This window comes from Aegilops tauschii, chromosome 3 (assembly GCF_002575655.3).
Source record: "Aegilops tauschii subsp. strangulata cultivar AL8/78 chromosome 3, Aet v6.0, whole genome shotgun sequence".
Classification (NCBI taxonomy): Eukaryota; Viridiplantae; Streptophyta; class Magnoliopsida; order Poales; family Poaceae; genus Aegilops; species Aegilops tauschii.
This window is the reverse complement of record NC_053037.3, coordinates 66,701,190-66,726,781: the sequence shown is the minus strand read 5'-3', so window position 1 is coordinate 66,726,781 and position 25,592 is coordinate 66,701,190. Positions and strand designations below refer to the sequence as shown.

The following is a 25,592-nucleotide window of genomic DNA, read 5'->3' as shown; positions in this document are numbered from 1 at the left end:
TGTTATAAGCAAAAATCGTGGTGAAAATTATGCATTAAAGATCAAATAATCAAACGCGTTTCATATTTTAGGAAAGGAGGAAGTACTGTAGGATCAGAAAAGGGTCCGGGCCCTGCTCGCTCGATTCGGCACGACAACGGCCACCGTTTGTGTACGGCAGGGGTGAGTGAAGAGGGGGCACAGTGCTACCACTACTGCTGCGTGTATAGCGGATTGAGCTTTCAATGCGAGACGGGTGGGTTCTATTCGGGATGGTTCTTGTGAATGTCGCGTTTCCCGTAACCCGGAGTATCGATGCATCTGCTTGTTTGCGGCAACAGTGACCATGCGGAATTCATTCGTGCTAGTCCTTCCTTCATGACGTGCGGTCAGGTCAGGTCTCGATGTCCAGCGCAATCAAGTGCAGCCACAAATCAAGTAACGTTAAGAGAGTGACGAACAAGTGGGCCCGCTCCGGCCATTCATCACCTCAGCCAAGAGAGCGTTCGAGATTACAGTGATCTGTTTCTGGGCGTATAATGAACATCGCGGTAATCTTACACGAGGGGCTTGCCGGTGAACGTAGTACGTCTGCATGTGGCTGCACAGGAACAGCGGCAGCGTGCTGTAGCTCAAGCCACAATAAAAGAAAGGAAAAACTCGGCACAGCGACCGGAACAAGGCGATGGACGGAACCGAACAAGAGGAACAGCGCCCCGCAGCCGCGCACGCCGGGTATAATATTGGCGGGCACAGTGCGCGGCCGCTTGAAATTCCTCCGAGACGGGCGAGGCGACGTCACCGCGGTCGTCGCTCTGCTCTGCTCCCATCGGGACCGGAGGGAACAGCCGAGCAGGCGAGGGTCCGACCCGGACTGGACCCCGATCTTATCGGCCGCCACAGTGCCCCCGGTCGGCGCACGCACGATGCAGTGGGGTGGCGATATCCACAGGCGCGCCGCCCACGAACTGAACCGTACCGTACGTCCAGTCTCCTCACACCTCTGATCCGCTCCGTGCACGGGACAATGCCCGCGCCGTACACGTCGAGATCAGATTTTTATTTTTAGAAAAAAAATCGATCAACTCGTATTCATCAAACACCATGAGAGTACGAAGAACGCGAGAAACAATTTTATTACGCCAATATTGACAGACCGTCGAGCGACAAATACGGAAAATGAAGCGAGTCGGAGATGCGTCACCGTCATTACGCCTTCCTTGTCAAAGCCGAGCAGATCTTGTTGCAGTGACAATCGGCAGGGACGAAGCCAACAAATTTATATGAGGCGGGCCAATGAAACATGTAGGGCATGGAGAGGCCAAACGTGTAAATTTAGATACTTACTCCACAAATTCATGTATATAGTGCTGGCTTGAGAGAAAAATTGGCATGGGAGTAGCCATGGGCACAACTAGCCCCCGGTTGCCTCCATCACTCACAAATGGAAAGTTGTCATGCTAGAGCCTAAAGTACAAACACATCAGAACAAAAAACATCGTCGATGAAAAAAAAGTGTAGATTGATAGGATCTACCCTGAAAACACACGAATGCAGACAAACAAAGAAAGGATCTAAACAGATCCAGCAAAGACAAACGCCGACCGACTCTCATGAGATCCGCTAGAGACACACCTACATGTGCCATCCGACGATGCTAGACGCGCCACTGGGCAAGGGCGGGGAGGGGAGAACCTTATTTCATCTCCTCATAGGCGTCGCCACCTCGTCATTCTAAGTTGGACACAACACCAACACAACCTAAAAAACACCTAAAGACGAAGCACCTCCGAGCCTACGGGTGTGGCTCCTTGAGTCGGAGGCGTAGGAAGTGAGGTTTTGTCTGTGGATCTAGCCGGTCCGTCCATGGGCATTGCAGATCTACGTTGGTTTCCCTACCCTCCGACTCGCAGGATGAGCTCGCCCTCAGTGTCATCCACCAGTCCTTGACCACGGCCGAGACAGACTATCGCAGTCACCGCCCCCAAAATACAAAAGCATTGTGGCTCGACATCGGGGAGTCCGAATGGCTCACAAATGGACATGTATGGCGACTTCGTCGCCTCCTACCGCCACTCAGGAAATGGGGAAGGGCCCGGCAAGGAAGGGGGTGAGATTTATCCCTATCAACTTGTATCTAGTCGTAGAGTATATCAAGTTTTACCTTTTGCGGATATATCAAGTTTATTGAGCTTCCTATGTTTGGTTCTATAATGTTTGGTCGTATGAATGTAATGTGTTGAATTTGTCTACGTTGTGTGAAATTATACAAATTTAGAGGTTTGGGTATGGAGTGACGGTTTGGGCAAATCTCTTTCTCTTCTCACCTTAGAGGTTAGAGATTGTCTTCACAAAAGTTGACCACTGAGGATATATACCATCAGCTAGGTAGTATCCCTTGTTGTACTTGTGGTCGTTGATCTCAAAGTTGACAGGTGGGGAGTGGCCTTCCGCAAGCCTTGCGAAGACTGGAGAACGCTGCAGCACGTTGGTATCATTGTGAGAACATGCCATGCTGAAGAAAGAATGTCATATCCAAAGATCTTGCGAAGTCACCGTTTCTAATATGACAGCGCAGGCTTTAACATGCCCCTTGTACTAGCCCTGCCAAGCAAATGGACAGTTCTTCCACTCCCAGTGCATACAATCTATGCTGCCAAGCATGCCTCGAAAGCCTCTAGCTGCGTTGGTCGCCAACAACCTTTCTGTATTAGAGGCATTTGGCTGCCTCAAGTAGTCAGGGCCAAACACTGCCACCACGGCCTTGCAGAAGTTGTACATTGACGGCAAACATGTGGACTCACTCATGCGCACGTACTCATCCACCAGATCGCCTGGAATTCCATATGAAAGCATGCAGATGGTCGCGGTGCATTTATGATAAGAGGAGAATCCAAGCTTGCCAAGGGCATCCGTTTTGCACTCAAAGAATGGGTCATGAGCAACCACTCCCTCTCGGATACGATTGAACAAATGCCTTGCCATACGAAAACGGCGACGGAATTTCTTCGGTTTGAAGAGCGCGGTATTCTCAAAGTAATCGGCATAGATCAGGGTGTGGCCTCTCTCTCTGTTGCGGTTCAGGTTGGGAGCACGGCCAGGGACTGACCCCTGTACCGAGGCCGCTGCCATTCAATGTGGTCTTGAACGACCAGTGCAGCCACCACAAGATCTTCGTCATCCAAGGACGAACCATTCGATGAATAAATAAAGTGGTTGAAGAAAAATTCATCTCCATTGTCCATACCTTTGTGGGCAAAGTGTCAAACACCTTGCGGCCGTGGTGGCAAAGAGGCCGCGAAGATCACCTCGATGCAGCAGGGGCGATTGGCGGTCGGATACAGGTCGCTCTGGAGCACCGGAAGGAAGCTGCCGTGGTCCATAGGCGTCCCCGGCGGTCGTATCCCCACTGGCACTGGATACGACGGCGACGGCCAAAACTCATCCAAACGACGGCCAAAACTCCTACGAAAGCGCGGGCGTGGTGGCGGCCAAGGCGAGACGTGGTTTGGTATGTACGGCTAGGGGGTGAGCACTGAGGAGGAGGCCGGAAAATAGTGGCGGCGCGGGCGGCGGGATGTGGCGGGGAGGGCGGGTGGAGGCGTTGGAGGTGAGTGAAGCGCTAGTTTCCCCAAGAGCGGGCCACAGGGAGGACAAGCGTGTGCGTACCGCCCGTCGGCGCGATGCCCGTTTCACCCCAAACACGGCGCATGTTTGGGCTGGGAACGAGTCAAAAACGGACGAAAACCGGACATTTGTCCGTTTGGGGCCGCGCGTTAGGCCGCGCTATTCGTCTGTTCTATTCCAAACGGACTAGGACGGATGGGATAGGGTCATGCGTTCGAGTTGGCCTGAGGCCCATACGTCTCGTTGAGCCTGTTAGAGCAACTCCAAAGGGCCGACCCATTTCGTCCGCCTGCGCCCATTTGGGTCGGCGCGGACAAAAGTGGCGGCCCAACGCGCCAACCCAAACCCAAATCACGTCCTCTTCGCGCCCGTGCCGACGCATTTGTGGCTCAAATTTGCGCCCCAATTGCGTCGGCACGGACGTCGAACGGACGCCACGCGCGCCTTCTCGTTGTCCGTGTCCCCACCTGGCAGCTGTCCAACTACCCGCTGCCCACGCGGTCAGCTTAATTTATAACCACGGGTCGACGCGTCAGCGACGGCGGTCGTCCTTTTTTAAGCCGACCGTGCGGCGGGGCCGTCCTCATCCAAACTCGTCGTCCACATCTAGCAAGCTTTGCTCCCCCGTCAGCGACGGCGGTCGTCCTTTTTTAAGCCGACCGTGCGACGGCGAGTACCTCGAGATGCTCGAGCGCGACCTCAAGGAGGAGGCGCGCGAGGCCGCGGCTGCACAGGCGGCCGCAAAGCCCTCGCCCCCCGCGCCGACATAGCCTGCGCCCGACATGAACGCGCTCTGGAGCAAGACATTCCCCTGGGCCGGTCCGGCGCCGACGCGCATCGACCTCACGGACCCCGAGGACGACGACGACGCCTAGGGCAGCGCGCCGCCTCGTAGTTTAGGTTGTTTTTATTTTTCTTAAATGCAAATGTGGACGCGTGGACTCTCGCCGGCCTTCGGGGCCGGCTTGAATGTTTAATTAATGTTTTTAATATGCATGCGTTCTTTTTTTCTAGCGACGTCAAAATGGGTCGGGCCAGCATTGGGCGCACGCGCCGACCCAAACGCGGAAGCGGACATTCGTGTCCGCCTGACCGACCTAAACGTACAAAAAGCGGACAAAATCGCCGGCCGTTTTGGGTCGGCCCGTTGGAGTTGCTCTTAGGCCAACTCCACTGCGCGACCCCATCTTGTCCAGGTGCGTCCGTTTGGGGTAGAACGGACGAATAGCGCGGCCCAACGCACGGCCCCAAACGGACAATTGTCTGGATTCCGTCCGTTTTCGACCCATTCCTGGCCCAAACTTGCGCCGAGTTTGGGGTCAAACGGACATCGCGCGGACGGGCTCGCCGCACGTCCTTGTCCTCCTGTGGCCCGCTTGTCGGGGACACTAGCAGTCCCTTCGCTTCCAACGCCTCCACCCGCTCTCCTCCCCCTCCCCCCCCCCCCCCCGGCGCCGCCGCTATTCTCCGGCCGCCTCCTCACTGCGCAGGCCACGACCGTCCATACCAAACCACGTCTCGACATGGCCGCCAACACGCCCGCGCTTTCGCCGTAGTTTTGGCCGTCGATCGGAGGAGGTTTGGCAGAGGGGATACGACCGCCGGCGACGTACCACGGCGGCCGCGGCAGCTTCCGACGAGAGCTCCAGAGCGGCCAGTAGCCGGCCGCCAACCACCCCTGCTGCGTCGAGGTGATCATTGCGGCCTCTTTGCCACCACGACCGCAAGGTGTTCGACACTTTGCCCACAAAGGTATGGACAGTGGAAATGAGTTTTTCTTCCACCATTTCATTTGTTCATTGGACGATTCGTCGTCGGATGATGAAGATCTTGTAGTGGCCGCACTGGTCATTCACGACCACATTCAACGGCAGCTTCCTCGGTACATGGGGTCACTCCCTGGCCGTGCTCCCAACCTGAACCGCAACAGGGAGAGAGGCCACGCCCTGCTCTATGTCGATTACTTTGCCAACACCCCACTCTTCAAGCCGGATAAATTCCGTCGCCGTTGACGAATGGCAAGGCATGTGTTCAATCGTATCCGAGAGGGAGTGGTTGCTCATGACCCATACTTCGAGTGCAAGACGGATGCCCTTGGCAAGCTTGGATTCTCCTCTTACCAGAAATGCACCGCGGCCATCCGCATGCTTGCATATGGAATTCCAGGGGATCTGGTGGATGAGTATGTGCGTATGAGTGAGACAACATGTCTGATGTCAATGTACAAGTTCTGCCAGGCTGTGATCAAGGTGTTTGGCCCGGAGTACTTGAGGCAGCCCACTGCCGCTGATACAGAGAGATTGTTGGCGACCAACGCAGCTAGAGGCTTTCCAGGCATGCTTGGCAGCATAAATTGTATGCACTGGGAGTGGAAGAACTGTCCATTTGCTTGGCAGGGCCAGTACAAGGGGCATGTCAAAGCGTGCACTGTCATATTAGAAGCGGTGGCTTCGCAGGATCTTTGGATATTGCATTCTTTCTTCGGCATGGCAGGTTCTCACAATGATATCAACGTGCTGCAGCGTTCTCCAGTCTTCGTAAGGCTTGCAGAAGGCCACTCGCCACCTGTCAACTTTGAGATCAACGGCCACCAGTACAACAAGGGATACAATCTAGCTGATGGTATATACCCTCAGTGGTCAACTTTTGTGAAGACAATTTCAAACCCCAAGGTGAGAAGAGAAAGAGATTTGCCCAAATGCAAGAGAGTGCTAGAAAGGATGTGGAACGTGCTTTTGGTGTGCTTCAATCCCGGTGGGGCATCGTTCGAAACCCTGCACTGTCATGGGATGAAAGGAAGCTTTGGGAGGTGATGACTGCTTGTGTCATCATGCACAACATGATCGTCGAGGACGAGCGTGATGAGAGCATCTTCGACCAAGGATTTGATTATCAAGGTGAAAATGTTGAGCCCCTGCACCAAGAACCGGCCACATTTGAACAGTTTGTCCAATTCCATCGCGAGCTGCGTGATTGGCACACTCATTTGGATCTTCAAAATGACTTGGATGAGTACGTGTGGGATCATATTGGCAACCAATAGATATATTGGTTCATTTTATGTTCGTTGAAGACAATTTCGATTTGGTTGTAAAACAATTTTGTTAGAGACAATTTCGATTGGGTTGTAAAACTATTTTTATTTTCGGACAATTAATATTTGGACGTGCAAACTAGTTTACATATGAAAATAGCATTTTTGGCCCTGGCGGACAGGATGGGCAAAGGGATGCGGCCGCACGCACGGCCACCGCATCCCAGGACAGATCCAGACACGCCCCATCGCCCTACCCAGACGGACAAAATCCGAGCAAACCGGACCTACGTTTGGGGTCGCGCGGCGGGGTTGGCCTTAGCGTTTTGCTAGCCTGATGGTGGTATGCCCACTCACTTGGTTGAATTGATAGGAGCCAGAAAAAGGATGTACTTGCAAGCTGAAGCCGGTGTACTGCTAAATCTGAATTCTGAAACTTTAGCACAGTACTAAATCTTCCTTGAGCTTCCCATGCACGCACAAACATGTTTACACAAAGCAAGAGAAATTGCAGAGTTTCATTTCTGAACCTAGACACACAACGGAGTCATGGCCACAGCCACAGAGGTTAACACGATCCATAAACAAACAACGGTGAGAAGCGGTAACTAGAGATTAACAATTCCCCCTACCCTATCAGGCTATTACTGGAGGTAGCAGTAATTAATTGTACTTCACGATCGAGTGAATCCGAGAACATCAGTTCATCACCATCCCTTCTGCAGGAACAGGTCCCGGTCCCGTTCCCTCTCGGCCGCCTCCGACGAGCGGTCGAAGCGGCTCACCACGGCCTTCTTGAAGCTGAACGCCTCCTCCTGCGCCGGCCGGTTGCACGACCTCTGCGTGCCGCCGCTCAGGCTCGCCCGGCCCTCCTGCAGGATGATCACCTCGCTCAGCGGCACCCTCTTCCGCACCGCGCCCTCCTCCGGCCGCTGCTTCGGCGCGCTCTGCGACCGCACCTTCGCCACGGACGACTGCGTGCCCGACATGTAGCTGGGGCAGTTGAGCGTCGACGGGCTGTTGCTGTAGGTGTAGCCGCCGCACGCGCTCTTGGTCGGCGTGACGGGCGCGTAGCTCGCGTACCGGGGCGTGCTCTGCGCCGTCGCCGGCCGGGCCTTCTCGCACCACTCGTACTCCGGGAAGTGGCGCGCGGTCGGCGCGGCGATCCGCGGGGGCGCCCTGCACGGCATGAGCGGCGACGACACCGAGTGGGCGTAGCACTCCTCGCTGGCGCCGGGGGAGGTCGTCCGGAGCGAGGAGGAGCGCGACTTGGGCCGGCCGGTGTCCATCTCCACGATCTTGGGGCTCCGGTCGTACCCGTAGCACGACGACGACTCCACGCTCGCCGACAGCCGGCGGCTGTAGTACGGCGCCACGCTGTGGTCGCTCCGGGAATCCTCAGTGGTGCTGTACCGCTCTTGCTGCAGACACAAGCAAGAAACCGCGCACGCGCACGTTTGTTACGGTCGGCTAGCTAGAACAACGCGACCTCGGACGGTCGGAGACATTGAGATTGATTGCTTTGGTCGCAAGCGACGATGCCGGCCGTGGCCACTTACCAGCGAGTAGCGCGGCCGGACAGGAGTGGGGTGGACGCGAAGGTTCGTGGGGAGCGCGGCGGCGCGCGAGCGGGCGGCGCGGATGCAGGCCTGCGCGCGGACGAGCGCCTGCATGCTCTGCAGCGTGGCCGCCGCCTGCTTGCGCACCAGGTAGCCGCGCACGAGCGCCTGCAGCTTCACCAGCCCCTTGAGCGCGCGCAGAGCCTTCTTGGCCTGCGGTAATTCAACACGCATTGATTCGATTAGTCAGCGCTTAATCCTGCGGAAATCATGGCGTCGATACTCGATATTCGGCCGGAAGTTACTCACCAGGAAGCCACGGAACGCTGTCTGGATCTTGACAGCGGCGGAGGCGCGGCCACGGGGCTCCGCGACGGCGCCGGCGAGCACCGTCGACGTCGGCCCTTTGCTGGTGAGCCGCACGACCTCCACGGCGGCCTGCGCCGCGGCCACGGCAGCGTCGGCCGCCGCCGCGGTGGCCGCGGCGACGGCGATGGCGTGCTTGCTCTGCTCCCGCTCCGTCTCGTTGTACAAGGACTTGAGCCACGCCGCCTCGGCCGCCCGCGCGATCGCCGCGTTGCCGCTGAGCGCGGCGGCCGCGGCCGCCGCCTCCGCCTCGGCTGAGTCCCTGGTGGACTTGCAGAAGCTCCAGCGCTTCCTGTCCCCGTGCGGCGCCGTGGACGTGGCCGGCCGCCTATGCTCCTTCCCCTGCTCCTTCTTCCCGCCGCCGCCCAGCAGGCCGCGCAGCCACCTCGCCGCCTTGCCCATCGCCGGAACCCGCAGCCCCGGCCCCCCAGAGAAGGCAACTCAGGTGGGCAACTACTCAAGAAGACTGAGGCGTGTGTGTGAAGTGCAGTGGAAGAGGAAGGAGGCGTGAGGCGTGAGAAGCGGTGCAGGTTTGAATAAGAGAGGGAAACGGCTATGGAGTGGAGGCCAGTGGGTGGGGAGCGGGATCCAAATAAAAGGAAACGGGAGGGGCATTACAGGACAAAAACAATAGTGCCTCCAAGAAAACAAACAAAAAAATTACTCACAAGTCTTACTCATTAATGCTCGCATGCATGGTGCTGCTGCTGAGTGAGGAGCGAGCGAGTCGCCTTGCGCGGCCTAGATAGATGGGATTAAACAAATGCGGCGTGATGCCAAGAGATGGGAATGCATGCAACGCTCTCTGCCATGCCACGGGAGCATGAGAACAAGCGAGAAGCGAGGGATTTGGTTTGGTGCCGAGCTGAGCTCGGCGTTCGAAAAGACGCAGCGATAGTTCAAAAAGATTGGCGCAAGGGAGTGTATGGAGCCATGTCCTCCTCTCCCATGGCTGCTGCAACTGCAAAGCTGTGTGGTCAGCTCGTGGTAGTACTACTAATCTGCATGGACACTAACACACATGCACCCACGTTGCGATTTGCGAGCTCGAAAGGTCAGTGTCGTCGAGGAAAGAGCAGTGAGTAGTACTGATGAGAAAGAAACAAAATTTATCTAGTGGCCCGGCCCGGTGAAGTCTGGCCCGAAAGCGAACGAGTGGTGAGCGGGCTGCGATATGGAAGTACTTCGTGACGCAGTTTCGGGTAGGCGCTGCATGGTGGAGATCCCTGCCGCCATGCATGTGTCAAAGGGAAGAAGCACGGGACGGTGAGAAACGCAAAGGTTTGGACTTTTGGGCGGCGTCTCCTTTCGTCTTTTCACAGTGCGTGCCACAGGTAGAGGCGTACGTGACGCGAGTCCGTGGCCAGCCACCGGCTCCGCCGCTCCCCTCGTCCTCGCCATGCACCTCCCCATCGCATTACAAGGAGACACGTGATTGATCTAGGGAGAGAACCATCACGCGTACGACGGTGAAAACGTATAGATTAACCTGCCACGAGGGAGGGCTCTGATCCATCTCTCTCTCTCCGGAAAAGTGATCTTCTCAGTGCTGGGCAACTCAGGGCAGCCGGCAGCAGTAGTGGAAGCTTTTTTGCTCTCCTCCGAGTGAGTGTGTGGGCGGGCTTTTCCATTGCACTGCACTGCCGCTCTCGTGAGTGGCAATTTGACCTCTAGCACCTGGCTACTCCGCTAGTATCTTTTTTTCAAAAGTTCATGGCTACTCCATTGCTGGGGATGTACGTACTCGTCAGGTACAGTAGTAGCGTGGTGGTGGCCGGAGTGTGCCGTGAGTGCGGCGGCACCGGGGGGACGAAGGATCTTTGCGGAGACGTCACCGATCGGTCGAGGTAAAGGGAGGCGCAGGGAGGAGCATCACCATGGACGTACAGCGATGGGGTGTTGGGAGGGAATATATACGGATTCGCATCTCGGCAACGAGCCAAAGAAGCTGGCCATGATGAGATTCTAAACCTCGCCAAAAAGCTTTTCCATCTCTTCACAAGGCCGAAACCTTGCCAAAAAAATTACGCGGGCTGAGGTAACATGTGCACCAACCAGGCCCGTGACGTGAGAGTCCGAGACGATCAGTATGCTTAAAAAAATATGCAGTTTTTTTTCACATATAATTACGGCAGAATGCACGCACGCGGACGTACTCACGTACATCAAGATCGGGTCAGGCGTCGCACTGCGTACGTCTCGGAAATTAGCACGAAACTGCTGGTACCGCTGGCAGCGCGTGATGTTAACACGACGCGCAGGGATGTACTACTACTGCGTGTAATCGCAAAAAAAAAAGAGAGGATGTACTGTGTGTGCAGGAGTACTTGGCGCAAGTACGATTTGATATCGCCATATCTCCGTGACCGTGCATGGGTTTCACCGTACGTGCTCCTACTACTGTGCTCAGGCTTCTGAAGTCAACTCAGCCACAGTCCATGGTAAAAGCTCTGACTGTGAGGCAGGGGGCTAGTAGTAGCAGGGATATGCATGCATGCATGGTACGTGCACTATTGTATAAGAAAATAAAATGAATAAAACTACTACCCACTCATTACTTCCTTGTGTGTTTGACTAAACTTACTCGAGTGGCGCTGCCCCTTGACCTCGTTCCATCGGCCACCGCAGCGGCAGGTCCATCATTCCGAACCATAAATTAGGGTGTCAAATCACCTCCCACACAGTCGCACACAACAGTGGTTCAAAACCCATGCACCCCGAATTTGCTGGGATTGAGAAACGGATTGGCACGAATCGCCGTTTCCGAGGCATAGCGCGCACGACCGAGGCGCCCTGGCCTTGCCAAGACTTCCGAGTTTTCACAAGCTGCTTTGCCGCTGAAAACCTGGAGCCGGAAATGGTTATCTCTGCTGCAAACTTTCCACATGAACATACTAGTACCGCTACTCCGAGGAGTGGAAATCAGAGTATGGTAGCCTATCTTGCATCTGCGGTGCTTGGCATCTCTCGGTTGGCATGTATGCTCGGCACATGATGTGCGAATCATCTGTTTGAACAAAAGGCAACGAGATGGATCGATTTTGGAGGCCCGTGTGCGTGCGTGTGCGTGTGCGTGTGCGTGTTTCGGTCGAAACATCTGAGCGGCAGAGGGAAAGGCCTGCCTGTTGTTGCTCTCCCTTCTGGTTTGGTTCGTCTTCCTAGCAGCATAGCACAGCCTTTTCTTTTCCCCGTGCCCCTACCACGTGCGCGGCACCATGGCCACTGGAGTTGCAGCGGCGGGCGTCGTATGTCTCGGACGGAACGGAACGGAAGGCCCGCCGCCGGGCCAATCACCCGGCGGGGTCAACACCGAGGGCGCGTGTGGTTCTGTGACGAGCCCGCGGGACGGGTTGGGTTTCCGGGGAAGGGAGCGTGCGTGGGCTCGCGGCGTACGAGGGCGCCCATCCATCCGCTCCGTTGCGTTGCACCGGCGGGCGGGCGATCCCCGTTCGTGGATCGATGCTGATGAGGGGGTGACCGATGAGGGCGTGGTGGCATTGGACGAGCCCGGTTGGCGCGCGGGTCTAGAGCGTTGGTTCCAACGTTGACGTGTCGAATGGTCGAGTATGGACCGACCGTCCGTCGAGAGGAGGAGGCTGGCAAGCAACAGCATCGAGCCGAGGCGGGCTGACCCATGACGGCGGGCGTGTGGAACAGACTGCTAAAGCCTTTTTTTTCTTTCTTCTTCTTATTAAAAACACATTTTTATTTTGCATATTTTACCTGGCCGGGCAGGCCAATTATTTTGTCCCCTTTTGGGGCTCTAGAATAAGCAACCCCTGCCCAACTTATTGTAGAATACAACCAAATTATTATTTTTAGAAGCCTATTAGTCAAGTCTTAATTAGTAGCCTTCTAGTAAAACAATAAATTTGGTTGGGCTTCTAAAATAAACTGGATAGGGTACAACTTATTTTAGAAGCCGGCAAAAGAACTGGCCGTAAGTCTTGTTTCTTGTGTCTGTTAACAAGAAGACTATACCTCACTTACTGCGAGTGTGGCTTCTGTTTGTTAAGGTTTTTCTTTCCCTTTGTAACTAGGTCGGCCTATTTCAAATTTTTTTATCGCTACCTACGTTCGATCACTGGCTGGAGTCTCGCGCGGATGACGTTCTTGTTTAGTCCTTTTTCTTTTTTTTTCTTTGGTTTTCTTTATTACCTTGTTGGTTTTAATCAGTGTGTTTTTTGTTTAACATGTCAACTTTTCTCAGTACACATTCAACATTTTCTATATACATCAGAAAAACATATTTTATGTACATGTTTCCGTTACATCAAGAACGATTTTATATAGATGTTTACTATTTTTAATGCATCATTAAAAAATTAAAATATATGTTTTATTTTTTTTCATTTAATGTAATGTGTACGTTTTTCATATACACCAGGAACATTGTTTTATACATGTTAAACATTTTTTAAGTACATGACCAACATTTTTTCATATACATTGTATTTTGTTTATAATTTTTGCATACATGACAAACATTTTTTGTATACACATTGAACATTTATTAAGTGCTAGATTAACATTTTTTAAATGCTTGATTACATTTTTTAAACACATGATCAAATTTTTTTCTTACACATTGTTTTTAATACCTTTTTCATATACCTGAGAAACATTTTCTCCATGAACATTTAACATTTCAAATGATTGGTTAAAAAAAAATTGCAAAATATTTGTTTAATATAGATGTTTCAAACATTTGGGGTGTAATCGAGAAAAAATAACATAAAAAGGGAGAAAACGAGGCAGTGACCCTGTGGCCTCCTCTGGAATGAGCCGGCCCATTTAGGGAGCCGCCTCACCCGAGTGCATGCTAGCAAGACATAGTTATGCCCGTGTGTTAAGAGCATCTCCAATAGATAGTGTAGATGCATAAATGACAACATTTTACATGACGAATGCCTAAAACACCGCTTCAACAGATGTAGATGTAAAAGAAATACTCCAAGTTTACTCTAGATGTAAAATACATCCATTGTTGATGCAAATATACATTACCAACCGTTGCCGAGTAAAATAGCGTTGCGTTGTGCGAACGCCTAACAGCTAGGCAAAAAGTCCCCGCGTCGCAGCCGCTCGTACACCTATATCCCGCCGCCGGGGATTTCGTCCCGGTACGCCGCCGCTAGCGCTCGTCCGTCCACCCTGACCTCACTGCGACCCCGACGCCCATTCCCTCCGCCAGCCGCGCCGTCGGAGGCGCTGCCGCTATCATTTCTCGGGCGGTTCAGCTGTTCGCTAGAGCGCCAACGGACTCGATGGCTCCCGAAGCTCGTGGCCACCGTTCGGAGTAGCGTTTCTGCCACCGGAGCTAGTAGGTGGAGTCGCGTGACCACCACGACCCCACCGAGCGGTTTTGCTTCAGTTGGCGTTCCCTCGCCGCAATTAGCCTCCTCCACCAGCCGCTAGTCGTTGAGGAGCCATAGTAGACCTGTCCGCCCACCCCCACTGGCAGTAGCGCCCACCATCAAGGCTCCGAGCAGCAACCAACCAGTTTCTTTCTCGTCGGACACAACATGTTCAAAAAAATCCCCCCAAGATAAAAATTTGGTTAAACTTGTTGGGTTTTCTATCGGGCTTGAAGATCTAGTTTGATGGAGATTTCCGTATTGCAGATGAGCTCATGTGAATCCTGTTTTTGTGGATGATTCCTCGTTGGATGAGGAATTCATTTAGACGGAAGAAGAGGACATTGCTATGCTAGTAGCAATGCACAAGAGGAAGAAGTTGAAGCACGACGGTTCTGTGTTTGGCCGTGAGTACATCCGGAGAGAACGGGTAGAGGCGCTCGAAAGGTTGATATGCAACTATTTTGGTACTCCACCAGTTTTCCCCGTGAGGTACTTTCTTTGCCGTTTCAAGACGTTCAAAGATTTGTTTATTCACATTTGCAATTCCGTGAAGCAAGATGGCCGAGCATTCGATCAGAGGAGGAATTGCGCTAGTTTGCTTGGACATGGCACTGAGCAGAAGGACACCTTCGCTTTGCACATGATGGCCTATGGTGTTTCGGTACACTATAATAATGACAATTTGGCGATGGCAGAGAACACTTCTATCCTTTATGCCAAACAATTTGCAAAGACTATAGCAGAAGTGTTTGGTCCAGAGTACTTGGGAGAACCCAATGCTCGGGACACTCGGAGGCTTTTGGAGATGAACAAAGGCCATAGGTTTCCAGGTATGCCTGGGTCTATCAATTGCATGCACTGCTGGAAGTGGAAGAATTATCCTACAACATCGCATGGATACTTCAGAGGACGCTCCAAGAATGTCATCATCATTCTTGAGGCCACTGCCGATAGGGAGACATGGATTTGGCACGTATATTTTGGCATGCCTGGATCTTGCAATGACATCAATATGCTCAACCGATCACCTATTTTTACGAAGTTAGCATGAAGAAGCTCCACCAGTGACCTCCGAAGCAAATGGATGCACCTACAACTATGGGTACTACCTTGCCGATGGGATCTATGCGAAGTGGGCTACTTTCATGAAGCCAACCTCAAGCAACCAAGCTAAGAAAGAACTCTATTTTCACAATGCTCGAGCGGCGGCTAGTGAAGATGTGGAGGGGGGATTGGGGAGTTTGCAATCCCAATTTGCTACTGTGCGAGGACTGGCAAGTTATGAGATCAGAAGAACCTTTGGTACATCATGACTACTTGCGTGATCATGCACAACATGCTCATCGAGAATGAGCATGGACATGATTTGGATTACATCTTCTATGACATCATGGGCATACACGTTCGTCCGATTAGAAGGGAAGACCAAATCCGATGTTTCATGGAGGTGTGTCATGACATCAGAGAGGCCGAGACACACAATGATCTTAAAAAAGACCTCATGGAGGAGTGGTGGAAATTGCATGGGGAATAATTCTCCTAGTTTCATTTCATGTTATGGATTTGATGAATTATGTGATAATTTGATGTTGTGGACTGATGAAATTGTTGTTTTATTTGTTTATGAATTAATTGGCTACTGTTGTTGTTGGCTACTGTTCAGTTGCTGTTGCGATACCGTTGTCCTATTTTTACATCACCTGTTGGAGCGGCCGCCGCGTGGCTATTGTATTTTACATCATATGTTAGAGTTGGATGTTTTTCGGTGATGTAAAAAGAATGTTTTCTGATGTATATTTTACTCGCACTATATTATGATGATGTAAAATAAATCATCAAATGGACACGCTCTAATGTCGGCTAGCCTTTTGAATTATGACATGACGATGGATTTCTCTGATTGTTACATCGTTAAATAGTCGGCAGACTTCCTACTTGGTGTTTATGGCGCCCCGAACCATAACCAACGCTCACGTGGAGCTACACGGGCCGCGGCCAATAAGCGTTAGAATTTTTTTTAGGATATTAACAAGATTCCTAACTTATAGAACATGAATATGAAGAAAAACAAATTTCAAATTGTAGAAAAGTTCACGAGTTTCATGGATTTTAAAATATCAAGGATATAAAAAAGTTTGCAAGCTTGAAAAAAGTTTACGGATTTGAGAAAAAAAATCATGAATTTGAAAAAGTTCACAAATTTGAAAACGTTCATGAATTTTAAAAAGTTCATGCATTTGGAAAAACTTCATGGATATGAAAAAGTTCATGATTTGAAAAAACTTCATGTATATTAAAAAGTTTAAGAATTTGAAAAAAAATCATGAACTTGAAAAAGTTCATGAATTTATAAAAAAACACGAACTTGAAAATATTCACAAATTTGAAATGGTTCTCCAATTGGAAAGACTCATGAATTAAAAAAATGACCTTGAAAATTTAATAAATTTGAAAAATATCAGGAATTTTTAAAAAAAACATGATTAATTTTATTAATCTCTTGTATTTGAAAAAAGTTCTCGAAATTGTAAAATTTCACAAAATTCGAAAAATGTTTTCAAAGTAAAACAATCCCAATGTTAAAAAGAAAAAAGAAAAATTTTTAGAAAAAGATGGAAAACACAAAAATGCCCAAAAAAGAATAAAGATGACTGAAGCAGGTAAACCGAAATAAAGAAGAAAATTAATAGATTGGAAGCTTCGAGAAGCTTCCCAAAACCGAGCTGGGATGCTTCAAAAAACTGAATAAGTAAGCCGCTCATTAATCCGACACACGGGGTGCAACGACACAAATAAATAAGTAAATAGGCCCAGCCCCAGTGGATGGACAAGTGTATGCCGTGATAACCACACAACATACTCCTTTGGACGTGACTGGTTACCTTCTTTTGAGTTTATTACTCATTGTTTTTTTGAACGGTTTTCTTTGCATTTTTCTTTCTTTTTTCCTTGTTCTTACTCTTTTAATAAATGCGTGAACTTTTTCAATTTCGCAATCATCTGTAAAATCGATGTACTAATTTTCAAATCCTTCAACATTTTCCAAATTGATAAACTCTTTTTAAATTTCTGAACTTTTTCAATCGCTAATCCTTTCTCAAAATCGATGAACTTTTTTCAAGGTTGACGAACTATTTTCCACTAGTAAATTGTACGTGCTTTGCACGCCATTGAAATATATATAAAAAGCATGGGAAAATACATTTGAATATGTATTATCTTTCCTAGAATCCTATCGGACAAGATCCAACTTGGTTCTTACCTTTATAGAATCCAGATTGTTCTAGACTCTTTTTATTAGAGTATCAGATAAGCATGTGAATAGATGCTTCTAGAACACATGAGATGGTTGAGTTGGGGGTTCAATTAGAAGGCCACGTGGCAGAATCCTATGAGTTGAAAACTATATCCAATGGATGATAATGCTCGGATTTGCCTTCTCTTGACCGTTGGATGGGCATATCCAACGACCAATATTTGAAGCTATTGGCACACTATATAGTGGTATAGAAATAGATTAACTTTTTTTTCAAACTAAGAAATATTTTTTAAAATTGATATACTTTTTCTGAAATTTGTAACTTTTTAAAAAATTTAAATTATTTTTTAGAAATCGATGATTTTTTTAAAAAAGGATGAACCTTTTTCCGAAATTGATACAAAATTTATTCAACATTGTTAATTTTTTGAAGTTTGTGAACTCTTTTAAAAATCAATGAACAATTTTGAAGTCATGATTCTTTTTTGTATTTTATTTTTCAAAAGTCCACGGTTTACCGGTCAACCGTGACTATTGAGCAGCGACCCAGCGACCAGCCAAAGAATGAACAATGAAAGTATTTTTCTGGAGAAAAAAAAACGAGCCGGGGCGTGCGTTGGGCGGGCGCATGAAGGGTCGTATATGAGCTCCTGTACAACCAGCGGGAAAACCCTATGCGCTGCTCACTGCGTCAAATTATCGTCAGAACGCACAGGTGATACCCCGCCGTCCCATTATACGAGAGCTAGCCAGCCGGTTTTGCGAACCTTCTAGAAGGTTCCCAGACCGTTTTTTTCTTTTTGACCGATTTTCCTGTTTCTTCTTTGGTTTTTTTCGTTTTTCGTTTTTTCTTTTTCTTCATTCCGTTTTCTGTTTCCTTTTCTTCTTTCTTTTCCTTTTTTCTGTTTTCTGTTTGTTTTTTCATTTCTTTTGAAAATTGTTCAGAAAGTTCAAAATTTGTTTGTTTTCTACAAAATGTTCAAAATTGCAAAAAATATTCGTGTTTAAAAAAGTTCGTAAATTCAAAAAGTGTTCGCATTTTGCAAAAGTTGTTTGGGCATTTCAGAAAAAGTTCTTGTTTTACAAAAAATGTTTGGAATGTTTCTGTTCAAAATTTTAACAATTTTTCAAAAATGTTCCTATTTTCTGAAATTGTTCATGTTTTCATTTTTTCTGGAGTTCCAAAAAATGTTCCAGTTTCAAAAATTGTTCACAAGTTTTTATAAAATCGTGTTTGCAAATTTCGTTCTGGAATTTCAAAATTTGTTCACGTTTCCAAATTTTGTTTTGAAATTTGAAAAAATGTTCTCCTTTCAAGAAAATTGTTCAAGATTTTCAAAAAATGTTCTTGTTTTTGAGAAATGTTATAGCTTTTGAAAATTAGTTTGCAAATTTGGAAAGTGTTTGCGTTTCACAGAACATTCCGATTTTTGAAAAAAATTTACTTTCGAAATTCCTAAATTAATTTGGATATGTGCAGCGTGTTTGGTTCTTTCAAATTGATGCTACTCTTTAATCAGCTACAACTTCTAGCTTGGCTAGTAGGAACTCGCCGTTTTTAGCAGTGCATCATGTGTTTGAATCCCCGCAACTGCATATAGTTTTTTTAGCCACAGTGCTCATTCGATTTCGGTTGCAACTTGACGCGGAGCGTGTCACATAGGAGGCCCCTTCGCTTTCATTATCTGCTGGTTTATGTGTTTGTTCAGATTTTCTGTTTTCTGTTTATTTCAACTCTTTTGTCTATACATCTGCACGTTTCAGTTTTGCTACTATTTTTATTTTATGGTTTATTTTTTGTTTTCGTTTTTTACATCCTTTGGTGTCAGTTTTGCTGCAATTTTTTTCTTTATTTTTCTTAATTTTCTCATTTCTTTTGTTTACACATATCTTGGTTCCGGTTTTGCTCAAAAACAATTTCTGTTTTTTTGTTGTCCATTTTTCAGTTTTTTTCCTTCTACAGCTGTTTGTTTCAGTTCAAATTAGATACATTATTTTCTATTTAAATCTATCTTTTAATTTTTTCAATTCCCCAATATTAAGTTTTTGTTTTGATATCTGTTGGTTTATTTTACTTTTAAGTTTCCCATTCTTCTACTTTTGTTTCGTTGAAAAATAGGCAAAATTAAAAGTGCCAAAACATCCCCCCCCCCTCGAGGCAATTTCCTTCCAGCTATATGTTTCTTTTCAATCTTTGTTTTCATATTTTTACAAGACAAAAAATTAAGACGTGCAAATTAAAAAAATGCCCAAGAATTTGTTAAAAAAACTTCTCATGGACTTTAAAATATATTTGGGAGTTGAAAAATGTTTACTAAAGTAATTATCACGGCCGATGCTAGGCGTAAGCCGGCGGATAGCTCAGAGTTATCAACCGCCTTGATAACCGTTCGATGGAGCAAATCCTAGCCGTTTCTTTGGTGTTCCATGGATCGCACTTCCCCTCAGTGCTATCTTCCCCTCGCGCAGCGCATGCATCACCCACAGCTCCCACTGTCCTGCTCCAAGCACGACAGCAGCGGCCTCGACGCCGTCTGAGCTATGATGCAACGGCCACAGGAGCTACGATGCAGCGGACGACGCCGCCGCCGCCGGAGCTGCTACACAGCGGTCATCGATGCCGCCGGAGCTGCGATGCAGCGGTCCTCGACGCCGCCGGAGTTGCATTGCAGCGGCCGTGACACCGTCGGAGCTGCTATGCAGCGATTGTCGATGCCGCCGGAGCTGCGATGCAGCGGTCCTTGACGCCGCCGGAGTTGCATTGCAGCGGCCGTGACACCGCCGGAGCTGCTATGCAGCGATCGTCGATGCTACCGGAGCTGCTATGCAGCAGGCGTCGATGCCGCCGGAGCTGCGATGCAGTGGCCGCCGACCTCGTTGGAGCTGCTATGCAGTGGCCGCTGGAGCTGCGATGCAGCGGTCGTCGACGCTGGCGGAGGTGCGATGCAGCGGTCGCGGCGCCGCCATAGCTGCCATGCAGCGGGCATCGATGTCGGCTGTCGTGGACGAGTTGCATCACAGCAAGAGCGGTTCATGTCCGCCTGGTCCATCCGCTTGCCGGAGTTGGAGAGCACCAGCACGGGCGGCGTCGCGGCGCCGGCCTTGGGCGACGGGGACGGGGACGCGAGCGACTGCTCCAGCCGCTTGCTGGAGCCGGACATGACGAGCGCCGGGCCCTTCGCCGGCGTCGGGGAGGACGACGACGCCGGCGACTGGTCGAGGCGGTTGCTGGAGCGGGACATGGCCAGCACCGGGCGGCCGGGCGGCTGGTCCAGGCGTTTGCTGGAGTGGGACATGACCAGCACCGACGCGAGGGCGACTGGTCCAGGCGCTTCCCGGAGCTGGACATGACTAGCGCGGGGCGCCTGACCGCCCGCGACGGCGACTGGTCGAGACACTTCCCGGAGAGGAAGGACTCGAGCGCCCGGCGGCCTGGGGCGACGGGCGAAACCCCTCCCTCCGACCCCGGCGACGCCAACCCAATCTCCAAATCCCCCTCCCCTGCGCCCACCCAACACAGCACAAGTAAGGATCACAACTAGAGGGTCCGATCAAACCAGACCAAAGGGATCAGTGGAGCAATACCTCTGTCGGAATCGACGGCCATGGTGGCGGCGGCGTCGTCGTCGCCGGGGACGGGGTCAAGAGGAGTCGGCGCGCAGGGGGCGCGCGGGAGGCATGGGGCAGCGGAACGGGAGGTGGGGAGACGAATCAAATCGCGATGGGGACGGGAGCGAGGAGAGGGGCGGGGCAGGGGCTCGCGTCGCGGTCTTTTGGTTGGGCGGGGGTGGCCGGCGTTGCCATGGCCCATGGGAGATTCTCTCCTTCGAGCGGGAGGGCCAGAGATGGGGAGGGGAAAAAGATGAGCGGCGAAAACGTACAGAGGACAAGGGATGTGAAGAGATAAGGCTGGAGCAAAGCGATGGATGGGTCCAGGGGGCACGTGGCAAGCACTGCAGGAGGTTTAAGTTTCGTTATTATCAGCCGGTGGAAACAGAGGGTTTTCCAATTATCACACATCTTATTTTTTAAAACAAAACTAAAGATATGCTTATTTGAAAATATTCATGAATTTCAAAAGTGTTGTGAACTTACAAAATGTTTACACATTTTCTATGATTTTTACAAATGTTCATAGAGATTCAAAATATCATGTAATGAAAAATCTTTTGATTTATAAAATATATTTTAATTTACATGTAAACAATAAACCGAGTGGAAATCGAAGCATCCAAATAAATCACTAAAACCAACATAGCGCTCAGGAAGAAACGATGCCATGTTGAGTTGGTGTGTCAGCCCATCAAGCAGGTGCGCGCGTTAACTCCTTCTCGAGACCGCTACATGTGGTGGTAGTGCATGTTAGGTTCATTCCCCATCTTGTCGTACTGGGACGTTAATAAGATTGGCGATGTGTGTTGATCAGTGAAGGATCAAGGCTTATTGACGGCCTCATTCCATATTGTGTGTGTGTGTGTGTGTGTGTGTGGGGGGGGGGGGGGGGGGGTGGCCATATGCATATAGCAACAAGCATAACTCCTTCAAAAGGTTTTGAAGATCGGTCAAATAGGAAAATACGCGACAACTGAATTTAGTATTGGAAACAAAATCTAATCTAATACAGTAGTACTAGTCATACATATATTGATATACACAAGACACATGCAGGAAGACTAGTTGTCAAAAATGGTTTCACGTAGTGGAAATTGTATGGTCTCAGTGGTAAGCTGCACATCTTTTTTCCTTCTATACAAACCGCAACCAAGATCAAGCCATCGTCGTTGTTCTCCGGAGTTACTTGGAAGATTTCTTGCTTCAGTAATCCGTCACATTTTTCTTCTGTGCCAATTCGTATTTCAACCCTTTCTTGTCGCTGGTAGAATCAATGGAGATTGTTGATCCTTCAGTGGCTTCTGCGTTGACCAGCATCTTGGAGATAATTGTCATTATGTTCTTTTCTATCCACCTTTTTATGGGCCTTGCACCGTACGCCTGTAAAAATCCAAGTAGTGTTGATTCAGTAACATAGGGAAAGTGGATTACTATTTGCTATTTGAAAAGACAAGCTAGATCGTATGATTACTTTGAAAAGAAAAATACTTACCGGGTCGTGTGATTCCGACAAAATGACATCCAACACGGCATCATCTATAACAACAGATATGCCCTTGCCAGCTATTTTAGCAAGAGCACTCTTCAGTTTCGATATTCACGATTTCTTTCAGATGATGGCGTGAGAGCGGCTCAAATACTACAATTTCACTTAATCTATTGAGAAATTCAGGCTTGAAGCATTTTTTAACCTGCACCAACAAATATATGTCATAATGAATCAGTGAGCATCTGCTTTACTAAATTCCAAGTGGACTATCTGTGATTCACAAACCTGTTTCATGAGAAGGTTTCGCGAAGCAGTCGTTGTCTTTTCTCCAGCCACTCCTACATTTAGGTGCTCTGCCCCAACATTTGAGGTCATAATGATAATTGTATTCTTGAAATCTACATTGTGTCCTTTACCATCAGTCAGCACACCATCGTCAAGGAGCTGAAGAAAAACATTCAACACTGACGGATATGCCTTCTCCACCTCATCAAAAAGGATAACACTGTATGGGCGCCTCCTAACTTTCTCGGTCAGTTGTCCACCATCTTCATAACCATGATTGCTTTATGGTGTTATGAAAGAAAACATTGTATGAGTAAAACTAAATATTGTGATATAATAATAATGCTTGAAATTAAGGTGTGTGTATTATAAATGAAACCTTGGGGGTGCTCCAACGAGACGTAGCACGGATTCGGGACAAACATACTCAGACATATCAAAGCGAAGCATCATCTTCTCACTACCAAATAGTTGTTCGGCGAGAGCTTTTGCAAGCTCTGTTTTTCCAACACCTGTTGTGCCCAAAAAAAGGAAGGAGCCTATCGGTTGGCCAGCTTGGTGAAGGCCAACCCTTGAACGCAACACTGCTTCTGCAACTAAATTGACGGCCTCATTCTGCCCAACAACCCTCTCATGCAATCTATCGGCTAAGTGGATTAACTTGATACTCTCCTCTTCATTAAGCGTGGTTATAGGAATTCCAGTCCATCCGCTCACAACCTTCAAACAAGAAAACCTAGTTCAAACATATACATGACAAGCACACTGCTGAAATAATAGAAGTGATGTGCATACCAACCTGTGCAATATGATCCGGCACAACAACTGAATTTCCTCTTCCTAGCTCTATTGTCGTGCAAGCCTCGTCAATGAGATCAATTGCCTTATCAGGAAACCGACGACCTACACATACACAACAATGATATCACAACTCAGCTCATAAGTAAATTTTCGTCTCGAAACAACTGTAATAAAATGAACGCAGTAAAATCAACCACCTGAAATATAGCGGTCAGCGAGGTGTACAGCAGCATCGATGGTAGCATCACGAATTTCCAAGCCATAATGCTTTTCGTACCGGGGTTTAAGCCCCTGGAGGATGGCAATGGTGGAATGCGTGTTGGGCTCCTTAACATGCACCTTTTGAAACCGCCGCTTGAGTGCAGGATCCTTCTCGATGGCAAAATCGACAAATTTGACCTATGGATGAAATCAAATCACATAATGAACTGTCCGTGGAACTATTTCACGCGGCTGACTTTTTTGTGTGACGCCCGACACGAAGGCGTCACACTACACTGTGCAACGCCTCACAGATAGGCGCTACACGTCTGGCTAGCGTCGCACCCGTGTGATCCGAAAATTACTAAGTTAGTGTGCAGCGCCTGAGAGCTAGGCGCCACACTATACAGTGTAGCGCCTAGCTTCTAGGCGTTGCACTAGTGGTTGCTTCATTTTGTAGTGCAACCACTAGTGCAGCGCCTGAGAGCTAGGCGCCACACTATACAGTGCAGCGCCTAGCTCTTAGGCTCTGCACAGTGACTTAACAATTTTTAGGCAGTCTGGGGTGCAACGCTGTCCAGGCGTGTAGCGCCTATCTGTGAGGCGTTGCACAGTGTAGTGTGACGCCTTCGTGTCGGGCGTCACACAAAAAGGTCAGCCGCGTGAAATAGTTTCACGGACAGTTCATTCTGTGATTTGATTTCGTCCTAAGGTCAAATTTGTCAAATTTGCACTTCTCGATATACATGCAATACTCCTCGTCAGTAGTGGCGCCCACACATCGGATATGGCCACGAGCCAAAGCTGGCTTCAGCATGTTGGCCGCGTCCATCTGGGTGCCTGTGACCGCTCCGGCGCCGAGAAGCATGTGCATCTCGTCGACGAACAAGATCACCTTGCCGCGTGCAGCCTCCACCTTCTTGACAAAGTCCGTCATACGCTCCTCGAACATGCCAACATACGTTGTACCAGCCACGATCGCCGCGAGGTTGAGCTCAATGACACGCGCTCCGGCGAGTTTGGATGGGACCTTCCCGGCGACGATGCGTTGGGCGAGGCCCTCAACGATGGCTGTCTTGCCGACCCCGGCGGCGCCCACAAGCGCTGCGCAGTTCTTAGTCCGGCGACAGAGGATGCGTATGAGACGATCAATCTCATCATCACGCCCAATCACGGGATCAGCCTTGCCGGCCAAGGCCGTCACGTCCCGGCCGTAGGTGCGCAGGCATCTACTGTACTGGAAGTACCTCCACGCCGCCCAGCACACAGCTGCCAATGCTCCGGCGCAGAGCACTTCACCGGCCGACGCTTCGACAGAGTGGATAGACGACTTATCGCCACGTACGGCAGAGGAGCCCGTAGTTCCTCTCCCCAAGGTGATGATCCCATCAAACAATGACCAGGCCATGGTTGATTTTCGTCGCAGGCACGAGAGAGCTCGGCGAGTTTCCTCCGCTTCTGATTTCCAGCGTCCTCTTCTTTCTTTGATTTGATTGATGGACGCTCTCTCTTTCTTCACCGTGTAATTTATAAGTACAACATACAGTAGATACAAGAATCAAAGGTAAGTCTGCCGTTCATATGGAAAGAATTGTTCCCTTTTTTATTTGAGGGGGTGGAAAGTATTATTTGTTTGCTATTCGGAACAGAGAAACGATGCACACAGAAAGTTTACCCGGCCGTATCCGTCCATGGTTGCAAGTAGCCCTCCCCTCTGCCTTTCCACATTTGAAAAGAAGAAGAAAGGAGAAACCTTTCTGACTGCGCGTTCCATATTTAGATAGCACAAAATAGAGTATAAGTTATTCCCGGCAAATAGAGTATAAGTTAGGCCGAAAATAGGATGGGGCTTTAGAACATAACCTGACCCCTAAAAAAACCTCAAACCTCCACGGACGCGCTCGGTCAGTACCCGGACATGTCGGCTTTGACACCTCCCCCACCTCCTAATTTCTTTGAAGAACACCACACTCTCTAAATTGTTCAGTCACATGCATGTGATTAATGAAGTTGAAGAGAG

At 49.3% G+C, this 25,592-nt stretch overlaps 2 protein-coding genes and 2 pseudogenes across 2 annotated transcripts; 1 reads left to right on the top strand and 3 right to left on the bottom strand.

The window, feature by feature from the left end:
- The first annotated feature begins 5,492 nt into the window (after positions 1-5,492).
- On the top strand, positions 5,493-6,649 carry LOC141042717 (uncharacterized; annotated as a pseudogene).
- A 479-nt stretch (positions 6,650-7,128) lies between these two features.
- On the bottom strand, positions 7,129-9,386 carry LOC109776853 (protein IQ-domain 26). Its single transcript, XM_020335517.4, has 3 exons — positions 8,509-9,386; positions 8,200-8,412; positions 7,129-8,061 (listed from the first exon to the last, which is right to left on the bottom strand). Exons 1-3 carry the CDS (start codon positions 8,965-8,967, stop codon positions 7,348-7,350), a joined length of 1,386 nt encoding a protein of 461 aa, XP_020191106.1. The 5' UTR covers positions 8,968-9,386; the 3' UTR covers positions 7,129-7,347.
- A 9,965-nt stretch (positions 9,387-19,351) lies between these two features.
- Positions 19,352-21,055, bottom strand: LOC109776854 (uncharacterized). The gene is made up of 2 exons (XM_020335519.3): positions 20,770-21,055; positions 19,352-20,685 (listed from the first exon to the last, which is right to left on the bottom strand). Exon 2 carries the CDS (start codon positions 20,478-20,480, stop codon positions 20,007-20,009), a length of 474 nt encoding a protein of 157 aa, XP_020191108.1. The 5' UTR covers positions 20,481-20,685; positions 20,770-21,055; the 3' UTR covers positions 19,352-20,006.
- Positions 21,056-21,999: 944 nt separating this feature from the next.
- On the bottom strand, positions 22,000-24,980 carry LOC109776852 (chaperone protein ClpB1-like; annotated as a pseudogene).
- Between the last annotated feature and the right edge of the window lie 612 nt (positions 24,981-25,592).

What these genes read in the sequence shown, in the direction of transcription:
- LOC109776853 (XM_020335517.4), bottom strand. Translation starts at nt 8,967, where the DNA reads ATGGGCAAGGCGGCGAGGTGGCTGCGCGGCCTGCTGGGCGGCGGCGGG. An exon ending in CAGCGTTCCGTGGCTTCCTG is followed by an intron (nt 8,413 to 8,508) that starts GTGAGTAACTTC and finishes GAATTACCGCAG; the next exon opens with GCCAAGAAGGCTCTGCGCGC. An exon ending in TCCGGCCGCGCTACTCGCTG is followed by an intron (nt 8,062 to 8,199) that starts GTAAGTGGCCAC and finishes TTGTGTCTGCAG; the next exon opens with CAAGAGCGGTACAGCACCAC.
- LOC109776854 (XM_020335519.3), bottom strand. Translation starts at nt 20,480, where the DNA reads ATGTCCCACTCCAGCAAACGCCTGGACCAGCCGCCCGGCCGCCCGGTG.